General features: G+C 35.6%; 2 protein-coding genes across 3 annotated transcripts; both read left to right on the top strand.

Annotated features, from left to right (window-relative positions):
• Positions 1 to 325: 325 nt before the first annotated feature.
• On the top strand, positions 326 to 8399 carry LOC114265665 (uncharacterized). Of its 2 annotated transcripts, none has more exons than XM_028206483.2 (4): positions 326 to 611; positions 697 to 1185; positions 6262 to 7006; positions 8068 to 8399. In XM_028206483.2, the coding sequence occupies exons 1-3, from the start codon at positions 576 to 578 to the stop codon at positions 6673 to 6675; spliced, it is 939 nt and encodes a 312-aa protein (XP_028062284.2). In that variant the 5' UTR covers positions 326 to 575; the 3' UTR covers positions 6676 to 7006; positions 8068 to 8399. The 2 variants fall into 2 exon arrangements, with proteins under 2 accessions (XP_028062284.2, XP_028062285.2); XM_028206484.2 differs by lacking the exon at positions 8068 to 8399 and adding an exon at positions 7581 to 8061 and having other exon boundaries at positions 358 to 611.
• Positions 8400 to 14560: 6161 nt separating this feature from the next.
• Positions 14561 to 23351, top strand: LOC114265666 (neutral ceramidase 2). Its single transcript, XM_028206485.2, has 10 exons — positions 14561 to 14881; positions 16926 to 17298; positions 17550 to 17758; positions 18749 to 19093; positions 19993 to 20257; positions 20333 to 20603; positions 20712 to 20837; positions 21715 to 21778; positions 22175 to 22341; positions 22698 to 23351. The coding sequence occupies exons 2-10, from the start codon at positions 16955 to 16957 to the stop codon at positions 23244 to 23246; spliced, it is 2340 nt and encodes a 779-aa protein (XP_028062286.2). The 5' UTR covers positions 14561 to 14881; positions 16926 to 16954; the 3' UTR covers positions 23247 to 23351.
• The last annotated feature ends 457 nt before the right edge of the window (positions 23352 to 23808 follow it).

The raw sequence follows: 23808 nt of genomic DNA, 5'->3' as shown, positions 1-23808 counted from the left end.
ATTAGGATCATATGGTCTATAAAATGGGAATATAGGATTTACTGGTCAATTCCTCTATAATATATTATTTTATTAATTTACCTGAAATGTGTAAGTTCTTAAATATTTTGATATAACTCAATACATACAAATATATAAAGAGTAATGCTAGGGATACCAAATTTTCTACCAAACAAATGACCAAATGTCTCACATGGGTGTGGGGTCCGCAATTTTGTGGGCCCCACACCCATGTGAGACATTTGATCATTTATTTGGTAGAAAATTTGGGACCTCTAACATTTTCCATATATAAATACAAAATAAAAAAGTGTAAGTAGTTTACATACCATGGCACTTTTAAGAAAAGTCCATATATTTTTAACAACATCCCAAAACAAGTCCTAACATGAAATGCACGACCGAGATGGCACCACGCGGGCGGACCCCCTGTATGTACGAAGAGATTGGTGTAGTCTCCTCCAAGTCTTCCTCCTTCAGCACTGATCATCGTCTTCTCTCTCCCCAATTCGCTCCAAAATCCATTGCCCAGAGACTCTCTTCCCCAACTTTGCTCTGAAATTTCTCTCTCCAACATGTATGGAGGTCGCAACACTTCCAGTGATCGCCAGGTACACAAATCAAAAACTGTATGTTCTTTTTTCACCTTTCTGTTACTTCAATTCACACTGAAACCGCCATGAACAACCCTTGAAGGTAATCACCTTGAAGATTCTGGTAGACAAGACCAGAAACCGAGTCATCTTCGCCGAGTCCGACTTCGAGTTCATCGACTCGCTCCTCTCGTTCTTGACACTACCACTAGGGAAAGTGGTTCGATTGCTCAGCTCCGAATCGGCCGCGATCGGCTCCGTAACCCGAATCTACGGCAGCGTGTCGTCTCTTGAATCTCGCAATCTGCGAAATGATCAATATAAGGATTTGTTGCTTGATCCGAAAAACGCATCGGAGTCCGAATGCAATCGATTGAAGCTCCATGCCTGCTCTCTGGGGCGTGGAATTTGGCACACGCGCGAAGAAGACGGTGGAGTGTTTTTGAAGGGAGGAGCTGCTAGGTTTATGATTACTGATGATTTGCAGGTGATTCCTGGTTCTACTGCTGCTTGCATTTCGCTTTTCCGTAAGCTTGGGATCAAGGATGGAAATGAGGTTGAGGAGAGGACTGTTGAAATTGGAGCAAAGGAGGTATTGTTCTTGCAATTATTTATCATTATATCACACTCTCTGTTTTTAGACAATTATTATGAAATCAAATTCATCTCAGTAGGTGTCAATTTGTCATATAGATTGCACATTTGAAGTGTACATACATATACTAGCGGTGTGTGCACGATAGCTGATGAATGTGCTATTATAGGTTACATATTTTGATATGAATATATGACTTTTATTTCGCTCTCTTTATTTGTTTGGGCAGAAAATATTTTTTTCGTATTTTTTGGTGTTTGTTACAATGAAAGACAAAATTCAACCGAAAATATTTTACATATTGAGGCAAAAAATATTTTATATTTTTAAAAAGCAGAAAACCTTTTTTGGACTAAATTTTTACCAATGTCACCACACCACCACCATTACTCTCACCTCCACCACCACACCACCATCACCACGGCCACAGGCAACATCACTGTCGCCATCACCACTGCGGTTGTCCCATCACCATGTCTCCACCTCTACCTCCACCTCCATTTTCACCTTCGTTCTACCACCACCATCACCAAACATTGAAAAACGTTTTTTGCCCAAACAAATAGAGGAGGTTATGAGTTGGAAAAAGATGAAATATAGTATAATTTATAACGGAGAAAAACCTGACAATGCTTGTCTTTGTATTTTTACTTCAACAATGGTTGGAGAAAAAAGAGTGACATTAGAAATGAAAAAAGTGAAATCTTGAGGGGAGAGGGAGAGAGAGAGAGAGAAATGTGTAGTGGGGTAATTTTTTTATTTTATTTTGATAAATATGTGTAGTGAGGTAATTGATAACTATGTGGCTTGGTATATTTACAACTGTAACCTTTTTGTAATGGCTAGAAAGAAAAAAAAAAAAATGTACATGAAAATTATGCAATGCTTGTGGGTTATTTTGGGAATAGAAATTAGGAGACAACAAATGTCAACACCAACTGAGATGTTTCTATATATAATAGAATAGATATATATCGATTGCATATGAGGCCGTTGCATGGAGAGGGGTAGTGTTATTGGTTGCAAGACTCAACCCTTGACTTCCCAGTAAGGTGTAGTGTTATTTTGGCCAATTAAATTATACACAACTATGATCTATGAAAGTTTATGAATAATAAGATTATGTTTAAAGTGTTTTTCGTTTTGTGTTTTTTTTGTCTTGTTTTTGAGCTCAAAGGGTGGAAAACTGAATTTAGTTCAACAATTTTCCTTTGAATCATCGCATTCTGGAATTTAAGGCCTTCACTTGATATATTGAATTGAAAAGAAAGATACAAACATTAACACTTACAGCAAATGTGAGAGAGGGGGAGTGCAGCCCCTCTCACATTAGGTGTGAGTGTAAGCGTGCGTAGAAGAACATAATTGTAATGAGTTATTGCAGTGTTCCATTAGCTACATCTCTTCTGTTGGTTAGTGGTTTCATGTCATCAATTTATTTTTCTTCCAAACCACACAAGATAACGCTTAAGCAAGTTACTGAAATAGGGAAATGCCTCTGTTTTTTAACTAACTCAGAATGTCAAACTTTTGTAAATGAATTTAGCAAATATAATTCACCCTTTCTTGCAATATATATATATATATATATATATATATATATATTATCAATAACAATGATAAAAGGTGTTAGAATTTCCCATCTTTACCTTCACCTACTCCACTACACACTCCACTTCACCTACCTCCACTTCACCACACACTCCACTTCACCTAACCCACTATCACCTCCACTACACCTACTACCACATTTTCTTCTATATATAGATTGTATAGGAATTGTAATTAATCAATCTTGTAATACATCAATCAATAATATACTTCAATATTTTTACATGGTATCAGAGCAAGGTTAAGAAATTAGTGATTCCGCTTCACCGGCGGGCGGCAGCCTCACCTTGGCCGTCCGCCGGACAAACCCAAATTTTCAAATTTTCTCTCTCCTTCCTCCACCCACATACCAGTGCACAAACCTCAACCTCATTACCTGAGATCTCGAAGAAGCAGAAGCCGTACAAACGTAGCGTCATGTATAGTCGCCAGCGTCTTCCTCCTCTTCCTCGCCAATCAGACAGATCAGACATCAAAGCTTGTTTCTCAGTCTTTCTCGGCAGTCTCTCACTCTCGATCATCACAGTCGTCTCTCTCCATTCCGTCCTTCAAAATTCTACAAATATGCAGAAAACTGCCCAAGCATGGTTCGCCGGAGGCCCCAGTAGCAGCAACGATCTGCAGAAATCGTCGTCTTTGCTCGCCGGAGCCATACTCGACTTCTTCGTCCCAAACGTCGCTCCCGACACCGCCGGCGACAGGGGCCTAATTTCCACCCCACCACCCACCGGCTGCGACGCCGACACAAACGACGAGATCGACCTCGCGGCCACATCAAAACCCAGCGTCACCAACGGCGACATCGCCCATCACTGCGGCTGATTCACTCCGGCCTCCTCAGCATCTGCCTCGCCACCTCCGGCGCCGGCGCCACCCCCCTCGTCCGCGACACACCTCGACCGCCAGGCGTCTCCACCGACACCTCCTCAAACTCGACAGATCGGTCGCCAAGAAACAGAATCTACCGGCGTGGACCACTGTTCTCCACTGCCGGAAACATAGCCTTTTAATCCATTATGTAGTAATTTCCACTACCAGAGATGCTTCCCTTCCCTTTCTTGGTCTTGGACTCTCTCTCTCTCTCTCCTATCATACCCAGAAGGCGATGACAGCCAACCCTTTTTTTGGAGCTACACAACACTCACAACTTTCTTTTTATTATTTTATCACACACGGGAGATAGCCCATGTGAACCATTCACACGGTTTCACATGGGCACACACTCCACTCTCCCACCACCTCCCATTCCACTCAACTTTTTTTTTCCTTTTATTTTATTTTATTTATTTATTTATTTTATTCCAAAATAAAATTAAAAAAAAAAAAAAAAAAAACAAGGAAGAAGACGAACTGCTACCACACTCATTTTATTCATGTTGGGGCTCATCCCGATCATCATTTTACAAAAAAAAAAAAAAAAAAAAAAAAACAAACATCCACACCCACAGTGGGATTTTTCTTCTCTACTCTGCCGCCGGCCTCTTCTTTTTGCCTCCAGTCTGCTCCTCCACTGCAGCATCTGGCGGTCCTCCAAATCGGAACATCACGGTGGCCTTCCGCTTCAGTTCCTTATTTTCCGCCTTCAGCACACTTATCTCTGCTCGCGCATCCTTATACATGCGTTGGAGCAGAGCCAGTTGGGAGTTTAACTGCTGCACCTCATTTGTCCTACTCTGCAGCCGGTTCGACAGGTTTGTGACCGCCGTCATGCTTTCCACACATACCTTCAAAGTATACTGATTGGCCTCCACATCCGACAGCACTGCCATTCTTTGCTCCACAGACCGCATCGGAAAGTTCAACGGAGTATACCCAGCGGTGTTTGGTTGAGGTTCCAGTGCCACCGCACCAGTTCTCTCTCTCGTTGACTCGTTGAGGTCGGGAAAGAGGGTGAGCAGTCCACGGGAAGACGAGGACGAGGCCATTTTTCTGGGCAACAGAGTGTTACAGCGTATTACAGAGTTTCTCTCTCAGCACAACAGTGTTACAGCCTCTCTCTCTCAGCACAACGAAGAGTTTTACAGAGGATTTCGCAGTTTTTTTGCTTCTGCCTCGGCCTCAGGCTCTGTCATGGTTAAATAGCCGAGGCAGCCACGCGCATCGCGCGCCTCTTGCCACCAGCCGACAAACGGGCACGCAAGCCAAGGCGCCCACGTGCCTCGCCATCATGTCCGGCACACCTTTTGATGAATTGGGCACGCCTTTTGATGGCACGCCTTTTTATGGATTGGGCACGCCTTTTGATGCACGCCTTTTGAAAAATTGCGCACACCTTTTGAGGATGCGATTTTACATGGGTCCGACAAGACTCTGTAAACTGTCCCGACATTGATTCCGGTTAGCTCCTTCATGGGTCCGACAAGACTCTGTAAACTGTCCCGACATTGATTCCGGTTAGCTCCTTTATGGGTCCGACAAGACTCTATAAACTGTCCCGACATAGATTCCGGTTAGTTTCTACAAGGGTCCGACAAGACTCTGTAAACTGTCCCGACATTGATTCCGGTTAGTTTCTACAAGGGTCCAGCAAGACTCCGTAAACTGTCACAACATTGTCTTCTACAACGGTCCGACATGACCCCATAAACTGTCTTCTACAACGGTCCGACATGACCCCATAAACTGTCTTCTACAAACGGTCCGACATGACCCCATAAACTGTCTTCTACAACGGTCCGACATGACCCCATAAACTGTCTTCTACATCGGTCTGACACCACCATACAGTGTCCTCTACAACGTTATGACACCCCATACAGTGTCTTCACCAATGGTCTGACACGACCATACAGTGTCTCCTATCCTCTTTTATTTTTATGTATTTTCTTGGTTTGTTACTCTCTCCAAACTCAAGTTGGTTAGTTTCTCTCCTCCTTGAGTTTGCGGGGGGCTGTTAGAATTTCCCATCTTTACCTTCACCTACTCCACTACACACTCCACTTCACCTACCTCCACTTCACCACACACTCCACTTCACCTAACCCACTATCACCTCCACTACACCTACTACCACATTTTCTTCTATATATAGATTGTATAGGAATTGTAATTAATCAATCTTGTAATACATCAATCAATAATATACTTCAATATTTTTACAAAAGGCTACAGCTCAGGGGGAACAAAACACAGAACATGACTAGCCTTGGCATGTAGAACATGAATGGTTATGGTGGCTCACATACTGAATCATAATCTTTCATCAAATTCACCTTAATAGCACTACTGGTAGGAGAATCATTTCTATGGTGGTTCCTTACCAATTCATGGACCAACAATATACTAAAAAGGATGACCTAGTGCATGAGGCTCCTGCTAAAGCAGGGGGTCTAGGGAGGGCAAATTTTTTATTAGAAATATGTTATATGTATGTTGTTTTGTTCGTTGCCTAGCTCATGTCACTGTTGAATTTTTTTTTTTTCTTTTTCTCATTTCACTCCTAAATTTGATGGCCTGGGTTAGGTACTGCTTCTGCTGAAGTTTGCATTGCTCTCCAAGTCACCCTTGACAGCGGTGATACTGCCAAACCAAGGCAGCAGCATAAAAGATACTGTAAAATTCCAGCAGAAGAAAAGAGCTCAATCGGACAAAAAGTCTAGAGCTGCTAACTCAAATAATATGAACTTGAAACTTCTAGTCAGCAAATCTAAGACAACAATTTTGTATGCGGAAGCTGGAGTGGATGTGGTGGAATTTTTATTCAGCTTCCTCACTTTTCCTATTGGGTCTGTAATAAAGCTTCTCAGTAAGAATTCTGGCTTTGGGTGCATGGATAACTTGTACAAGAGTGCTGAAGTTTTGAGTGCTGGAAGTTACATTAAGTCAGAAGAGTGCAAGAAAATTCTGTCCAAAGTTAGTTCTATTTTCCAAGTTTGAGAAGCAGCTACTTCAGATAGAAGAAGCCTTTTATCCACAGTACAAGTTTAATTTTGACAGTGGGTCATGGTCAGAGACCGATGCAAAAGCTGAATCAAAGAGCTCTCCCGCAGAACCTTTGGAAGAGGGAGGTCGTTTTCCTGTCGTTATGGCTCCCACTGGAGAAATCAATGCCGGGAAAGGATACATGAAGGGGCCTGCAACATTCATGATTACAGATAACTTGTATGTGACACCACTTTCCCCTATCATGAGTGTAGCACTTCTCAACCAATTGAATGTGCCAATCAACGATGTTGTGGAGCGTGTGGTGACCATGGGCATTGACGAGGTAAGATTTATGGTTTTAAATGAAATTCTAAATTTGTCAAAATTCTTTAATTTGATCATAGAGATGCCTATATGATTCATCAGTGCACAATTTGGTGTCCTATGAAATTGAAGGCCCTCTGTATTCAGGAAAGCATGAAAGTACAAATACATTACATTGAAGTGAATACAACTCATCATCACTGATTCATTGACCTTGGTGATGATTTATCTTTAATTCTAATGACACAATATATTGTTTCCATGGGGCACCTAGGTGTCTGGAGACATTTCCACCAATAATCTCAAAGGAAAAGTTTGAATATCATTTATGTCTGATTGCTGTAGCTTAAATTGACTGCTTGTGCCCTTTTTTTTCAAAAAAAACTATTTATTTTTATATAAATTTTGGGATTCTATGCCAGACCATTGTTGTACTTGCTTCTACTTACAACTTATGCTATAAAAATAGCTTAAATAAGCTGAAAAAAATTAATAATTCTGAAGCTAGGGGACAGGTCCTTTTAGATTCTACTTGCATCAGCTTTGAGTCACCTTCATAAAATGTACTTAAATACTCCTACTATATTCTATAGGACTTTACCAAATGTGGATAGAATTTTCTGGTTGAAATCACCATTCAAATGATGCTTGGAACCCTCCTTTGAGCTACACACTTAATTATGCCACCTCTTCATGGCATTTCTCAGCAATGCTACAAAGCCCAGAAAATTTCCCCAAAAAGTAGCAAGAGAATACAATGGATTAGATTCAGTTGGGGCGTCACCCACGGAACACTAAATTTAAATGTACACCATACACTTCATTTTCTAACAACCTTTTGGTTTTTCGGGCTCCCTAGCATGTTCCTTTCGATGATGTGGTCTACTATAGCTTCACAATGTGTTGAGATCATTGTAAGTGGCTAAATTGCCTACAATATTAACTAGCCTTTGAACTGGTAAAAGCCACAAGCCGATAGAAGCAATGACCAATGTACTTGCTTTGTAAATTATTACCTGAAAGATGGTTGTGGCTCTGATTTACAAATTGATTTGTAAAGACCCCCATTCTATGTTGCAGGCCCTGAATCTGCTAAATGCTTCTTTAATCTCAAAAACAGTTCTGAGTGATGTCTTTAACCAGAGGGAGCCACATCCAGAGGTAATGCTAAAAGTTTAGGAAGTTTTCCGTAAATGCAATGTGTGTATCGTTGTTTGTATATATATCTTTGTAAATGTAATACGTGCGTGTTTATGTGCCTCTTGTGTTCAATATCCTTGTGTGGTGGTGAGAATTTCTTCTGTTATTTATCTTGTTGTGTATATATCAGCCTGCATTTTTATTGTGTAATATTGACTTAAAGCTATTGATGAAGTGATGAAGTTGGGTGGTACACAATCACAGTGCTGAAATTATGCTGATTTGCTGAATTTTCACTTCACATGACTATAACTAGGTTTAAATTGTTGCTCTGTACTGGCCGTAAACAAGTTGGTCTTTGAGTGAGACTATAGGTTTGATAAATTGAGTTTAGTACCAATTATTTACAGTATAAGATATCCCAATCCGGGTTGTGAGATTTAGCTATTATTGGATTAAACTTTAATCAAAGTATATGTTCTAGCTGGAAGCTGATTAGAACAAGGTTATAATTTGAATCAGGCAATCTGGTGCTGGTAGTGATTATTTTTTGCCTTTAAGAAAGGACATTAACTAATTGGAAAGTTGTAAGAAAGAAGTGCAGGATATGATATGATAGACACATTAAAATATTTTAAATGAGAAATATAATGACATCTTTTATGCCCATATCATTGTTGTTGTGAAGTTGATATCTTCTATATATATATATATATATATATATGTGTGTGTGTGTGTCAAGACTCGAGGCAGTGTTGCCTCAACGGTATGCTTATTATGCTGGAGATGATGAAATAAGCATTTTAACTATCACGCTACGCTAGAGAGTGCATACGCTATTATTATGCTGTGCTTTGTTGTCAGCATTTTATGCTTCAATTATAGTATTTTGTTTCGATTAAAAAAATGCATTAACTAGTAAATCCTATATACCCAACTTATGATCCACTTAGTTCTATAGATATTCTTGTAATTCCAAAAATCTTATCTCATATTAAAATTTTTTAGAAACATAACAATATTTGAAAACGTCAAATGTGTATGTGAATATAATTTCAAATTAGAAAAACGTAGTTGTCATATTAGAGGTCTCATTTCATATTTTAAGAATGATACATTTGACAAAAATTTAATAACATAATATTAGACACACTAGAATGATTTCAACAATCTCACATTAAAATCTCTCAAATGGTACATTTGACAAAAGTTTAATAATATAATATTGCACACATTAAAATGATGTCTTATTATTATATTTTAAAAATGGCACATTTGACAAATGTTTAATAAGATAGTAGTTCACACATTAGAATGAACAATCTCACATTAAAATCTTCCAAATAAAATATATCCACATTTGGAAACAAACATATCCAAAAATCTCGAGAAAATATATCGAAAGTATGTGATAGGTTGCATTTTCATATTCATTTTTTGTTTGGCATTGGGTTTTTTAGTTGGCTTTTTTGTGTTGAGACTTTTTTAGTTTCATTTGGTTTGTTTTTTTTTTTTAATTTTTGTGAGAGAAAAAATATAATGATTACAGTCTGAATATGATATTTTGTCTTATTGACTTATGTAACTAATTTTTTTTTTTTTGGTACTATTTTAACCAAAAATTTAAAACCAAACGAAGCTTCAAATAAGATTTAATTGTGTACAAACAAAATTCATAAGATTTTTCAGTACATACGTTTATGAATTGTGATTTCCGAAAAATTTTCCCTTCAAAAAATGATGTTTCACCTGCTCCGTTTGAGTGAACTCCAAAATTCGAATACATCAGTGGTGGGTGGATGAACTAACCTTTTGGGGTACGTAAATGAATCCACCTCGTCTCCTATTCAATTGGTTGAAAGGTACTGCTTTTATACTTATGGATTCACTTATTATTAATTCAAAACTTGATTTGATTATTAAAAAAAATAGATAACAAGTATAATTTTAAAAAAATATACTTCATCCATCTCAAAATATCGAAAAATGGTTGAGAGCACTATAAGTGATGCTATTAGAGCACCGCTAATGATGTGGTAGTGGACGCCCATTGTCTATGCCTTGTTTTTGGTTTTTTTTTTTGATATTCTCAATGCATTAGTGTTATTAGTGGTCATTTTTTTAGTGACATTAATCATTGTTGCAAAATATCAGTCTCTTTTGAAAAATTTAATTTTTTTTGATAGTACAATTATTATATTTCAAAAGTATTAAATTCTCAAAACTACCCTTGACTTTTTATTGGGAACATTAATTGTCATAATTAATGAATTTAAAATAAAGACAAAGTAAGAAATTCAAGTTATTTTTGTTTTTGATTTTTGAAAATGGATTAATATTTTGAGATAATAAAAAATGAAATAAGGGACTAATATTTTGAAATGGAGGGAGTATATATATTTTTTTCATACAATTTAAGTCAATTGTGTCAGTTATCTTGATGACCAATTAATTTAATCTTTTAGATGAATAATTTGCTTGATGAGTATAACAAGTTAAACCATTCGAATTATCAAGATGAGTCCACAATAATAAAATTGGACCCTATAATCTAATTTTTAGATGGAAGGCAAATTAAGTTCTACGTAAAATTTTTAGAGGCCAAATGAAGGCACGTGATCATTTCCTATGTTCTTTTGTCTTAACGCATTGGAATTATTGGATTATATATTGAGATTCATGTCTCTAAATTCTTACATAATTCAACGATTTATCAAATAAATCAAATAATCCAATTATTGCAAATGCATTAGGATATGAAAACAAAAAATATAAGACAAAATATCCCCTTTTTTTTTTCTTTTTTCTTTTCTGAGACAAAATAGCCATCTTGTTTAAGACAAAATAGCCTTCTTGTTTTTTAGCTTTTAATTTTTTTCCGTACAAAGCTAAAAATTGGCATAAAAAATTTATAAAAATACTAAACTGAAACAAACGCACACTTAACATGGTGCCTAACAGAATGAGCTGTTCGGGCAGACAACTCCATTTCAAAATTGTTAAAATTTGCGGAGCTTTCGTTTTGAAACAACTTCTTGTATGTATCAACAAATTACAAAGGGTCTTGAATACAAATGTGTATATATTTTTACCGACACAAGTTTGTCTCCAGTTGGTAAATCGAATTGGATGTACTGCTGCTGTTGTTGTTGTTGTTTTTTTTTTTTTTTTTTTTTTTTTACAGCAAATAAAAATTTTATTGATGAAAAATCATTAAAATAAGAGTATATTACATCAATAAAGAAAAAGAAGAGATGAGTGCAAATGCATCATAGTGAGACAAAACGATCTCAATTAGATTGGCACTGGAAACCATGCTCAATTGGATGTACTGTGAGATTTATGTGGACTTATTTTCGAACTGTTCATATTTACAATTGCTCAATCAATTTATTTTTTTCATGAATGATCTGCTTAAAGAATTTTACAAAATAAATAATTTAAATTATCGATATAGATTCCATAGAGAGCTCACAAAAGCCCAACAACAAATTCTCACTACAATTTTAAGGATACTTTCATCTATTTTTTAAATTCTATTTAGATTATGTTTCTTTGTGAAACGAGTTTATATTATTCTCACATAATTATCCTTCTCCTACAAAAATATATATAATAATTTGTTGAGACAAAAATTCATGCCTTTAAGATTATAAACCCACACGGTGCCTTCTCTTTCTATCATTTATTTCGTTTCAAAACACATCCCTATCAAATAATAGAATTTTAGTTGATCAGTGTGGCGGAATTTTTAGAAGACCTACCAACTTGACTTTAATCAAAAAATATAAGATTTGCACCACCATATAATGGTTGTGAATGAAAATTTTGCATTGCTTTTACATAGACAAGTCAGTTGTATTTTAAAAATAGGGTAAATTACACTTACACCCCTGAGGTTTGAATTTAATACATATCACTCTCCGACGTTTAGAAAATTACACAAACCCTCCTGTCATTGTAATTATTTAGACGGAATGAAAATGTTGAACTCATGCACTCCCTCTTTTCATGCTTTACTTTATTTCCTCGGTTTTTTTTTCCCCTTTTCCTTTGATTACTTTTTTTTTCAATGTAATTTTCTATATTTTTCTACTAAAAGTTGTTGCCTTTTATATAAATAAAAAGGTTTCTGAAATGAGACTATTAAGCATAGGGGTGGGAACATAATTTCCAGAACGTCGAGGGGGTGGAATGTAATTCGACCAAACCTCAGGGGGTCAATGTAATTTACCCTAAATAATAATAATAATAATAATTAACGAGATTGCATTAAAAGTCCCTTTGAGGATAAGATCAGATAAAATTGTAATTAGATAGGAATAAGCTCATTTAATATTTTCTGATACTTATTATATGCATGATTATAAATTTTGTATTATATAATTTTTTTTTTAATATGTAACCAGCTCTCATGGGATGGGAGATTCTATTATACATCACTCTTATTTTTTTTGAATTTACGTATATCTTCTAATAAGTGAATTAATTATCTAATAATTTTTATAATAATTAATGATATTTTTTATCAAATATTATTAAAAAACGGCACTAATTCTTAATTTTCAGCGATAGTTTAAAAAATTTATTACAAAAAATGTCTCTAATTATAAATTTTAGCGATAATTTAAAAAAATCGTCACAAAAAGCCACTAATTTTTAATTTTTAGCGATAATTTGAAAATTTCATTATAGAAAAATGTCACTAATGGTAAATTTCAATGACAATTTATAAAATCGTGACAAAAAAATTAGGGCAAGACACCAATAAATCTCAAATTTTAATTTATTAAACCATTTGGTCCTACCTTTTATTTTGTAGACTAATAAGTCCTATTTGAATGTTAAAAGCTCATTATAGGATTTTTTTAGATTTCCCTCCTTTCCGAATATCAGCAACATTAACTACACCAACAACATCATTAATATCAACTATATCATCAAACATCATCAACATCACCAATATCATAAAACATCATCAAACATCAACTACATCATCAAACATCATCAAACACCAATTACATCATCAAACATCACCAACATCATAAAACATCATAAACATCATCAAACATCAACTACAACGTCACCAACATCACCAACATTGTGAACATCATCAAACATCAACTATATTTTCAACCTCATCAAATATCATCAACATCACCAACATCACCAACATCATAAAATATCATCAAACATCAACTATATCATCATACGTCATCAATATCACCAACATTGTGAACATTATCAAACATCAACTACATCTTCAAGCTCATCAAACATCATCATACACTAATATGGGATACAATATGTTGATGTTTATACAATATAACAAACAAATATACCATACCAAATATAAAATATACCAAACAAAGATACCATACCAAATATAAAATATAACAAACAAAGATACCATATTAAATATAAAAAAGACTAAATGATTTACAAAAAAACACTCAGGACTAGATAGAGTAACATTTCCCAATATGAGATTTATGAGTAATTTTTCCAAAAAATTACTAATTGCCAATATTTAACGACATGCAAAAAAAACTTTAAAAAAAAATTATTTTTAACGACGATTTTTCTTCGACTTATTTTTAATGGGATTTAATGAGAATTAAATCAAACTATTATGATCTATTTCATAGTTTATCATTTCTTTTTCAATTTATTTAATTTTAACAAAAAATAATTATTTAAATATTAATATGAGACAAAGATTGCATAAAAGAGTAATTTTCCACAAGTACCCTATGGGTGTGTTTGTTTAGACGGACTGGATAAGGGAGGATTGCAATCCATCGGACTATTAGTTCTGGGATACATTGTCCCGGACTATTTGGTTGGACTAAATTTTTATCCTATGTTTGTTTAGTCATGGGATTAGATGTCTGGATTGAACTATTTTTAGTGAATCTAATGTTTGGTTAGACGGACTGTAGGACTGTATAAGAATAAATGTTCAAAAGACTATTTTACCATTGTAATTTATAATTTTTATTTAATATGTAATTTTAAATTTTAAATTTATAATTTATAATTTAACAACACTAATTTTTTTTTATTTATAAGGTCATAATTTTTAATTTATTATTTTTAATTAAATTAAATTTATAATTTATAATTTATAATTTTTATTTAATATATAATTTTAAATTAACAACACTAAAAAAAAATCTATAAATGCTCAAAAGATTATTTTATCATTTTCTAATTGTTTATTAAGTAATAGTATAAGGATAAAATAGATATTTCACACATTAGTCCCATAAAATACTAATTCTGTGGAATTAATCTCGCCCTCCCCTAAGATATAACAATCCCTTTTACGAGGGATTAATAATCCGGAACAACTATTAATCTAAAAAAAAAAATTGAACCATAATGAAATAGTCGAATCCCATTAAATAAACACTCAAATCCGGATCATTTTGACCGATTCAGGATAATTGTTGCATAGAAATTTCATGCACTCATCGAGACCGATACAGTGAGATTAAAAAATAGTATATAAGCCTCGAAGCCCATGGAAAGACAAGGTACAAACAAACTATCAGTCTTCCAATTTGTTATTCTTCTACCTGACTCCATCCCCTGAGAAGCGTCGTTGAGGTCTCCCCCACTCTCTCTCGCTAACACACACGCACACATTTTCTCTCTCATCACTTCGGAAAATGAATTGATTTAGCAGAGGCAATAGCGATCGGATTCAATAAATTTTGCGTTCATTTGTATCAGTATTACAGTGTTAAAGGTACAAGATCTCCGATAAATTTCTCATTTGTTAATCTTATTTGCGATTTTTTTTTAAAAAAAAATGTTTTTTTCTAAAAATTCTCTCTATGTATTCGCTGTGTATAATTACGTACATATATGCATATTCTTTTTGGTTTCAACTTTGTTTTGATCCTTCGTTGTAGAATTTTTCAGTAGATACATGTGATGTGATTACTGGAATAGCTCTAATAAAACTCTGTTATCCGAATTGGATGCAACGGAACATAATTACATACAGGGGCGGGCTTCCCTCCGCTCCGATCACGGACTGGAGTGTACTGTTGGGCTCCTGGAGTGTACTGTTGGGCTCATGGGCATCACGGATCCCGTTTCGTGAACCGTTTGTAAAACTCGTCGAGTACTATATACTTGTAAAAAATTATGTTGATTGGATATCAATAGCTATATCATTGGTTCAGTTTTTTTGTCAACTATTTATTTTTTCGCCGTCTATTTTTTTATACAAAACTGATTTGATCACGTAGTTATTGATATCTGATCAACGTAATTTTTTACGAACATGTAGTACTCGATGAGTTTTACACATTTGACGGTTCAAATTATCGGAACGGGATCCGTGGTGGCCCCCATGGGCCCAACAGTACCTTTTGGTCAGACTGGAGGGAAGCCCATCCCTTATATATATATTATTTATTTTGAATAGTGTGAGACTGTTTGGTGCAGTTGCTTAGGAATAAATAAATAAATAAGCTGAAAAAAAAATTGATTATTGAGAATTTGAGAAGGGGTGAGTCTAGATTGCTTTTAAATATCAGTTTTCAACTTGCAATAAGCTGTACCGAACAGGTCCATTGAAATGTTTTCTGTTGATAGGAATTGCTAATTTTTTTTCATGTGTGCCTAGCTTGTTGGAAAAAGAAGAGTATATTCACATAAGAAAATAATGTACACTGAGAAATATATATTACACATTCTATTGAAAATGCAAGTTGAACATGTGTACATATGTATCTAACTGATTTAAATGTTCAGTTTATGGTTTGGAATATTGTTTATTGTGATTATTTCTTTTGTTTGTTTGGTCAATATTGTTCACAAATTATATGCAACTTGAGGAACAAATATGTTCATTCTTCCGTCATTTTTAAAATAAGTGAACTGCTGTTGACTGTAGTGTTAAATATAGTTTTGAATTTTTTAGAGATTAGTGGATCATTTGAAGCTGCTTTTTATAAAAAAATTGTGTGTACTTGGATTGTTTATCTGATTTTGGTAAGAAATCATATATGAGGAACAATTTTGTGATTTGTGGAGGGAAAGGAAGAAAAAATGGAGTGAAAGAAGCTAAATTTATTTACATATTGGTTGGGTTAGGACAATGAGAAAAAATTAATAGGTATTTGTCAAAACAATTCATTGTTTTGTTTGATTGTCCATAAAACATGACTATGTATAAGTAATTTCATTTTCCCTGAGATATACAAGATCTAAACATAGCATAAAGGGAAAGGCTAAATCCACAACCCTCTCGCAGATTACGCACCAATATGTGTTAAACACTTGTCATAGAGTGTCCTATATATATTTTAAATTTATTTTAAACTGGAGATGCTTCAAACACACCCAAGACACAATTTTCTATAACTTGGGACACACACAAGCTATATATTGGGTCTTGGCACAAGTATTAAAAAATTATAATGGGGATAAATGGAAAAAAAGAAAAAAAGAAAAAGAAAATAGTATGGTTTTGTACATATTAATCCCTAATTTGAGCTCTTTATATATAAAAAGTACAATAGTTTAGTCTCCATTAATGGAGCTCTTTAATTTCTAACACCCTAAAACATTCAACTTTCAATTTATTTGTGATTGTAAATGTTGGGGAATTATGAAAGTAAGACATTTGGATTTTTCAATCCCCGTTTGTTGCAAACTTGAAACGGCTAGTTGCAAGTTACATGTCCCATATAAGAAGTGTTACAAGACACTGACATTTCTTTTATTTATATGTGTACTGTTGAAATGGATATTTGACATAATTTTTCTCTTTGATGAAGGAAAATAAGAGCTCATTGGTGGAGCAGTGATGGAGATCTTTTCGGCTTGGAAACTCACTTTCCAGAAACCATGTGCTATCATGTGGTTTTGGATTTTGCTGCTACTCTTGCTACAGAATAGCAGAGGGATACTCTCTGCTTCAAATTACTTGGTTGGGCTTGGAAGCTATGACATTACAGGACCTGCAGCTGATGTCAATATGATGGGATATGCTAACTCTGACCAGACTGCATCAGGTGTTCACTTCAGGTTGCGAGCACGGGCATTTATTGTGGCAGAGCCACAAGGTAACCGTGTAGTATTTGTAAACCTTGATGCTTGCATGGCTTCTCAACTTGTGACAATTAAAGTGCTTGAGAGGTTGAAAACAAGGTAGTTATTGCTTGATTAAGGCATACCTACTGTATAGTCAATCATACTATAGATTGTAGAAGAACAGTGTTTTCATGCGTCCATTGTCAAAAATCTTTTATTGCTTGCAATATTCCTAGCAATTTAGTATCAAGGACCTTTAAATTGAATGAATTTGGGTATTTTATTTCCATAACATGTGGTATGATTTTGTCAGAATTTTCTCTATTTTTTTATCTACTAACTGGAATAATATGATGTTACTTTTGCAGATATGGGAACCTATATACTGAAAACAATGTTGCTATTAGTGGTATTCACACCCACGCTGGGCCTGGGGGTTATCTACAATATGTTGTGTACATCGTAACATCTCTTGGGTTTGTGCGCCAGTCATTTGATGTTATTGTTAATGGCATTGAGGAAAGCATCATACAAGCTCATGAAAATCTCCGGCCGGGATCAATTATGGTGAATAAAGGTAACGAAATGGACGCTTTGCTCTCACTAATTTGTTAGCTGCATGTTAACATCACCAAGTATTTCTTCATGTCTGAGGTCAAAGCATATGATCAGGACATGTAGAGTATTTGCAAATTCATGTATAATGAAATGATCAAGAAGTAAAAGGCTGCCTGGTTTTTGTTTTTGCTTAAGGGAATTTAATCATCTTGATGATCAGAATGAATTTCAATAACTTATACTATGTGTGTGCGTGTGTCTCTCTCTCTTCCTCTATATTATTTGCATTTTATGGAAGTTCTCTTTTAGGAGTTTTGAGTTTCGGCTTTTCCAGATATTCCTCACACCAAAATGACTGGGGATTTATGCCTTGGCATATGGACCCCATTATACAGTAGAAATTTTTACAGTGAAAATGATAAGATAGTCTCAAAACGCCCCAAAAGGTTTGACCATGCATTCTATGTTTCAAATTGTGATTATGTGTGGGTGTGTTTGGTATTGCCTTGTGTAGAGGAATGCGCTAGATACATTAGTCAGAAATTATGGCCTAAATAACTTTTTTGAGGAGCTCATGAAAGGAAATTAATTCTTTTAAACTTTTGTCCCTTTCCCCTTTTCAACTAAAATATCTTTTGATTTGAATCCTTTTCAAACCTTTACATTAAGGACTCACTTGGTGGTGTTGTGGGGATTTGATGCCGTTGGTTGGTCCACATGATTTCCACAAATTCCTTGCTACCGTTTAATTGCAGTTCAGGATTTTTCTGAACAATAATGCTTTGCCTCCCTAACTATAGCATAAGATGGCAAAATCATCTTAATATATGAATAATTTGTTCTTAATGTGGCATCCAATATGAAGGTAGGTCAAGATATAATACATTGGTGTTATCATGCTGTGGGTTATATTGCAGTAGTGTTTTTATGATCTTGAAGTTGGTGTTACATCATATATTTTTCAATTTTAATTGTTACTTATCATAATTTTTGGGCTTTCCTTTGGCAGGAGAACTTCAAGATGCTGGTGTAAACCGCAGCCCTAGTGCTTATCTAAATAATCCTGCAGCAGAACGTAGTAAATACAAGTTTAATGTTGACAAGGAAATGACCCTTCTAAAGTTTGTGGATGATAAATGGGGCCCAGTTGGTAGCTTTAATTGGTTTGCAACTCATGGAACTTCTATGAGTCGCACAAACTCGTTGATAAGTGGGGACAACAAAGGAGCTGCTGCACGATTTATGGAAGACTGGTTTAATAAGAATGCCAGTGAAATTTTATATTCTGAAAACTCTGAAGCCGATGAAATCTCTCTAAGAGTCCCAAACATAATTCCTGTTGCTCCCAAAAATCGTAAGTTACTAGCTCTTTCCTGCTTAGTATGGTTACATTAATATCAGAAAATCAAAAAATGATTGAAATTGTGGATGATTATGGGTTGCATGTATGTGTCATCACCTGTTTCTGATAGGTGCATCTGGTCATGTAATTTATTAACAAATGTATGATTCTTATCAGACCAAACTGTGTATTTTCTTTACAGTTAACCCTATTATAATTAATATCATATAACTTAGTAATCTATATTAATTAATATTTTTTTGAGAAAATCCTTTTAAAACATTAATTATTGTAGTAGATAATACAACATGAATATAGGAATGTATATTGGTAATATTAATTTATTTGTAATAAACAACGGGATGAGTTTTGTGGCAACAAGGTTTTATATAATTGATGTTTTTCAAGAAAGGAGTTCATTGCCTTCAAAAGTATGCATGTATGTCTTGTTTTTATATGAAAATTGCATAACTATTATGAGCAAAATTTTTTCTTTAATCATAGAAAATCATAGGGAATCCTAATTTTTGATCATTCTATTATTTAATAAATTTCAATGCTCCCAGGATTATTAATTTTAGAGGCTCTACTGTAATCGTTTGTCAATATCATGCAAGTATAATGATTTACCATGAGGACTAGCACTTTAACCTTGCAATGTGATGACAAAGACAAATTATTGCGAAAATGCCAACAGAGCTAGAAAGAGCAATGTAGAAGGATGATCTGGACTGGATTTTATACCTCATTTCCTTTGTGTTTGAGATGGCACAGGTAGCAAATAGAGATAAATTTGGAGCATCCAATCAATGAAGTAATTGCAAGAACCAACATGTTATCATCTGTTAAATGAGAAGAAAGGAAATAGCTTCCTCTACTTGATTTAAAATACTTGAGATTTTTTAATGCAGACCATGAGTTGCTGGAGCTTGCTGCCTCTTTCCAATCGCCTTCTGGTAAACGAGCGACCAAGTTTCTGAGTATTGCTAAACGTGTCAGAAGTGCTCTCAGGCAGGCTGATAAGCCTGGATTTGTATCTGCATTTTGTCAGTCAAACTGTGGTGATGTTAGTCCAAATGTGCTTGGTGCATTCTGCAATGATACTGGGCTACCTTGTGATTTTAACCACAGCACTTGTGGTGGAAAGAATGAGTTGTGCTATGGCCGAGGACCAGGGTATGGGATGCCTAGCATGCTGTAATTTGCTGAGGCTTACTTTACATAATATTAAACTATTCTCTTAAATTGCAGTTACCCAGATGAATTCGAGAGTACACGTATAATTGGAGATAGGCAACTCCAAAAAGCTATACATCTTTTCAACACAGCATCTGAAAAGCTGAAAGGGAAGGTTGACTATCGTCACACTTACGTGGACTTCTCCAAGCTTGAGGTGACACTTCCTAAACAGGGAGGAGGTAGTGAAGTGGTTAAAACATGCCCTGCTGCTATGGGTTTTGCGTTTGCAGCGGGTACAACTGATGGACCTGGAGCTTTTGATTTTAAGCAAGGAGATGATAAGGTAGCAAGGAATTTCAGTACTCAACTTTCCCCCATAATTGTAGGTTCTCATGTGGTGTAACACCTGCCTGTTTATATGTGGTTATAATGTTTGTTAATTCTGCTACAGGGAAATCCTTTTTGGAAGTTGGTTCGCAACTTAATTAAAACACCAGGCAAGGAGCAAAAAAATTGTCAATATCCAAAGCCTATTTTGCTTGACACTGGTGAAATGCAGTTGCCATATGCTTGGGCGGTGAGTTACAATATAGTTAATTTTTTTATACTGTTTTATGATAGCTAAGGCTTCAACAAGACAACTATATTTATAGTTTTGCCACTTCAACTTTAAAATAATGCTATTAACAAGGGTTCTTAAATGTGTGCCCTGGGATTTGGATGTTTATGCATTCAGCCATTTTTAGATAAAATCTAGAGATTTCTGATGGTGAGTGTTGAGCTAATACATATCCCTGTCAAACTATCCAATTTTTAATTTTTAATGCAAGTAACTTTCTAGCTGTCTTAATAAAAAAGATTTGGCACAATTTCTTATTTCATTTTCCAATATTGCTATGGAAAGACACTTCACCACTGGGCATGATTTTCCAATAGGCCTCTATTTTGATGCATACTGTGTGCATGATTTAAAGACACTTCACCACTGGGCAGAATAAAGCTGACTAATACACCCACAATGTGGTGCACACGCCAAAAAAGAAAAAAGAAAAAAAACACATTGTTGGGGGCTTCCTAGAGAATAGGAACAGCTGAAAGATTATAATTATTTGATATAATTAACTCTTCTTCTGAAATCTAAACACTGTTATATCACATTGATCTACTTTGCTCGATTCTTGGCAAATGTGGTCAAATTGCAGTCTACCCTCTATGTGTAATCATGTATATCTTGTGCTACTACTAAAGAAGCAGAGACAATACCCCTGAGCTCTCCCCTCCCACAAACCAACACAACATCCCATGTGGTGCCCAAGTACATATGCTGTGCATTTTTCATACATACTGTGAAACATGTTGTGCTGATGCTTGTCGTCATCAGTCTACTAATTACTGTGTACAGCATATGGATGGTTTTATATACTGATACATTTGGTTTGTCTAATTTTCTGCAGCCTTCGGTACTCCCAATTCAAATCCTCCGGATAGGGCAGCTAGTCATTCTCACTGTACCTGGAGGTGTGTATGCAGCTTGCCTTATTTTTCCTCTCCTTTTCCATTGAGGTTGATAGATGTTTAAGATACTCATATTTTAGAAGGTTCTGCAAAAAGAAAAAAAAAAAATCTCAATTGAATGTTCTTTTAAGTTGATTAACATGAGGAAGATATAAATGTTTTCTCACTGAATGTTGGCTCCGGAACATGCCTAGATGGTGCAGGTTTTCAACCAATAAGGTGATTAGTGGCATTGTGTCTGATTGCCAGGTTCAAATTGGGCCGCCTCGGATATGGCTGAGGGCAGCCTGCTAACATGGACAAGAAGTCGAGTTTTGATTTGCTAGGGGAGCTAAAGGCATTTCATGTTTGACATGTTTTCTATGGCTCACAAGATTTCTTTCTTTTTGTTTTTGACAGAATTCACTACAATGGCTGGAAGACGTCTTCGAGATGCTGTGAGGACAGTGCTCATTAGTGGAGGTGGAGAATTCAATGGCAATGTTCATGTTGTGATAGCTGGGTTGACTAACACATATTCACAATATGTGACTACCATTGAGGAGTATGAAGTCCAAAGATATGAGGTCAGTAAATAGACAACATTCTCAATATTGGGGGTTATTATCTGTTCATGTACAACCACCCCCACCACCACTTGAAAAAAAATAAAAATAAATAAAAGGCTTATTTATTTAGAATTTGATTAACGTATGCACTTAGGCCGCATGTTAAGAAGCTTAAAACGATTATAAATTCTGCTGGAAAGTACGTGCAATCAATAATGTAGAATCTTTCAAGTTTTTCTAAATTATATCTTAAAAGCACATGTTAACAAGACCCTTACTTTTATGTTACTTTTGATGACTGTTATCGTACACACCTACTTTTATGTTACATTTGGTGACTATTATCATACATACCTATCTTTCATACTTCTCAGGGTGCCTCCACGCTATTTGGTCCCCACACTCTTAGTGCATACATTCAGGAGTTCCAGAAGCTTGCGACAGCTCTAGTCAATGGTCAATCCATTGAATCGGGCCCACAACCCCCTGATCTGCTGAACAAGCAAATTAGCTTACTAACTCCAGTTGTCATGGATTCGACCCCTCCCGGTGTGAAATTTGGGGATGTCAGCTCTGATGTCCCTCAAAACTCCACCTTCAAGAGAGGTGACATGGTGACAGTTGTTTTCTGGTCAGGTTGCCCCAGAAATGACCTCATGACGGAAGGGACATTTGCTCTGGTGGAGACTCTCCATGGAAAAGACTCTTGGGTTCCAGCTTACGATGATGATGATTTCTGCCTCCGGTTCAAGTGGGCCAGACCAGCTAAACTCAGCCCACAAAGTCAAGCAACTATAGAATGGAGAATCCCAGAGTACGCTGCTCTGGGAGTGTACAGAATAAGGCATTTTGGTGCATCCAAGGGTCTTATGAGCTCAATTCACCATTTTACAGGTTCATCTAGTGCATTTGTTGTTGCATAAGAAAGATTTTGATATTTCTCCGTATTCTGAGCCACTTCCATGTAAGTTATAGACAGTTCCATAGTTGGGAGTATTTATAATGAATGGTTTACTTTTCTTTTCCCACTTTAGTTTTGGATTTTTTTTTTTCTTGAGTAGGTAAGTCATAAATTGAACCAAAAAAATAAATATTACAATGACGTTCATACCACGCCTAACGGCAACACACCCTACAAAAGGGAAAACACACCTAGCTGCTACACACAATAGATTAAAATTAAAGTCCGGAGCTAGGCTACCACAATATAACACATTGGACAAGTTAATAGTAAATAATTTCAGACCAATACATCAAAACCCTTGCAAGAACAAATTTATCTTCCCTGTGAGAGGTCGTAAAGCAGCAAGGACTTTGAAACACAGCAACACACGCATGAGCTGGGCCGCACGCTACACACAAAGGGAGCATGAAAACCACGCCAGAGCGACCCACCTTCATCATCCTCAACGCACGGCACTGGAAGAGCAAAAGCCATACCAGCACCAGAAGACACGACACAAGCTTCATCCTCACCTCATGCCG

The sequence above is a fragment of the Camellia sinensis genome, chromosome 14, assembly GCF_055761805.1.
Source record: "Camellia sinensis isolate YWXY chromosome 14, ASM5576180v1, whole genome shotgun sequence".
Lineage (NCBI taxonomy): Eukaryota > Viridiplantae > Streptophyta > Magnoliopsida > Ericales > Theaceae > Camellia > Camellia sinensis.
Note: the sequence above shows the minus strand (reverse complement) of the source record. Positions and strands in the feature narration are given on the sequence as shown.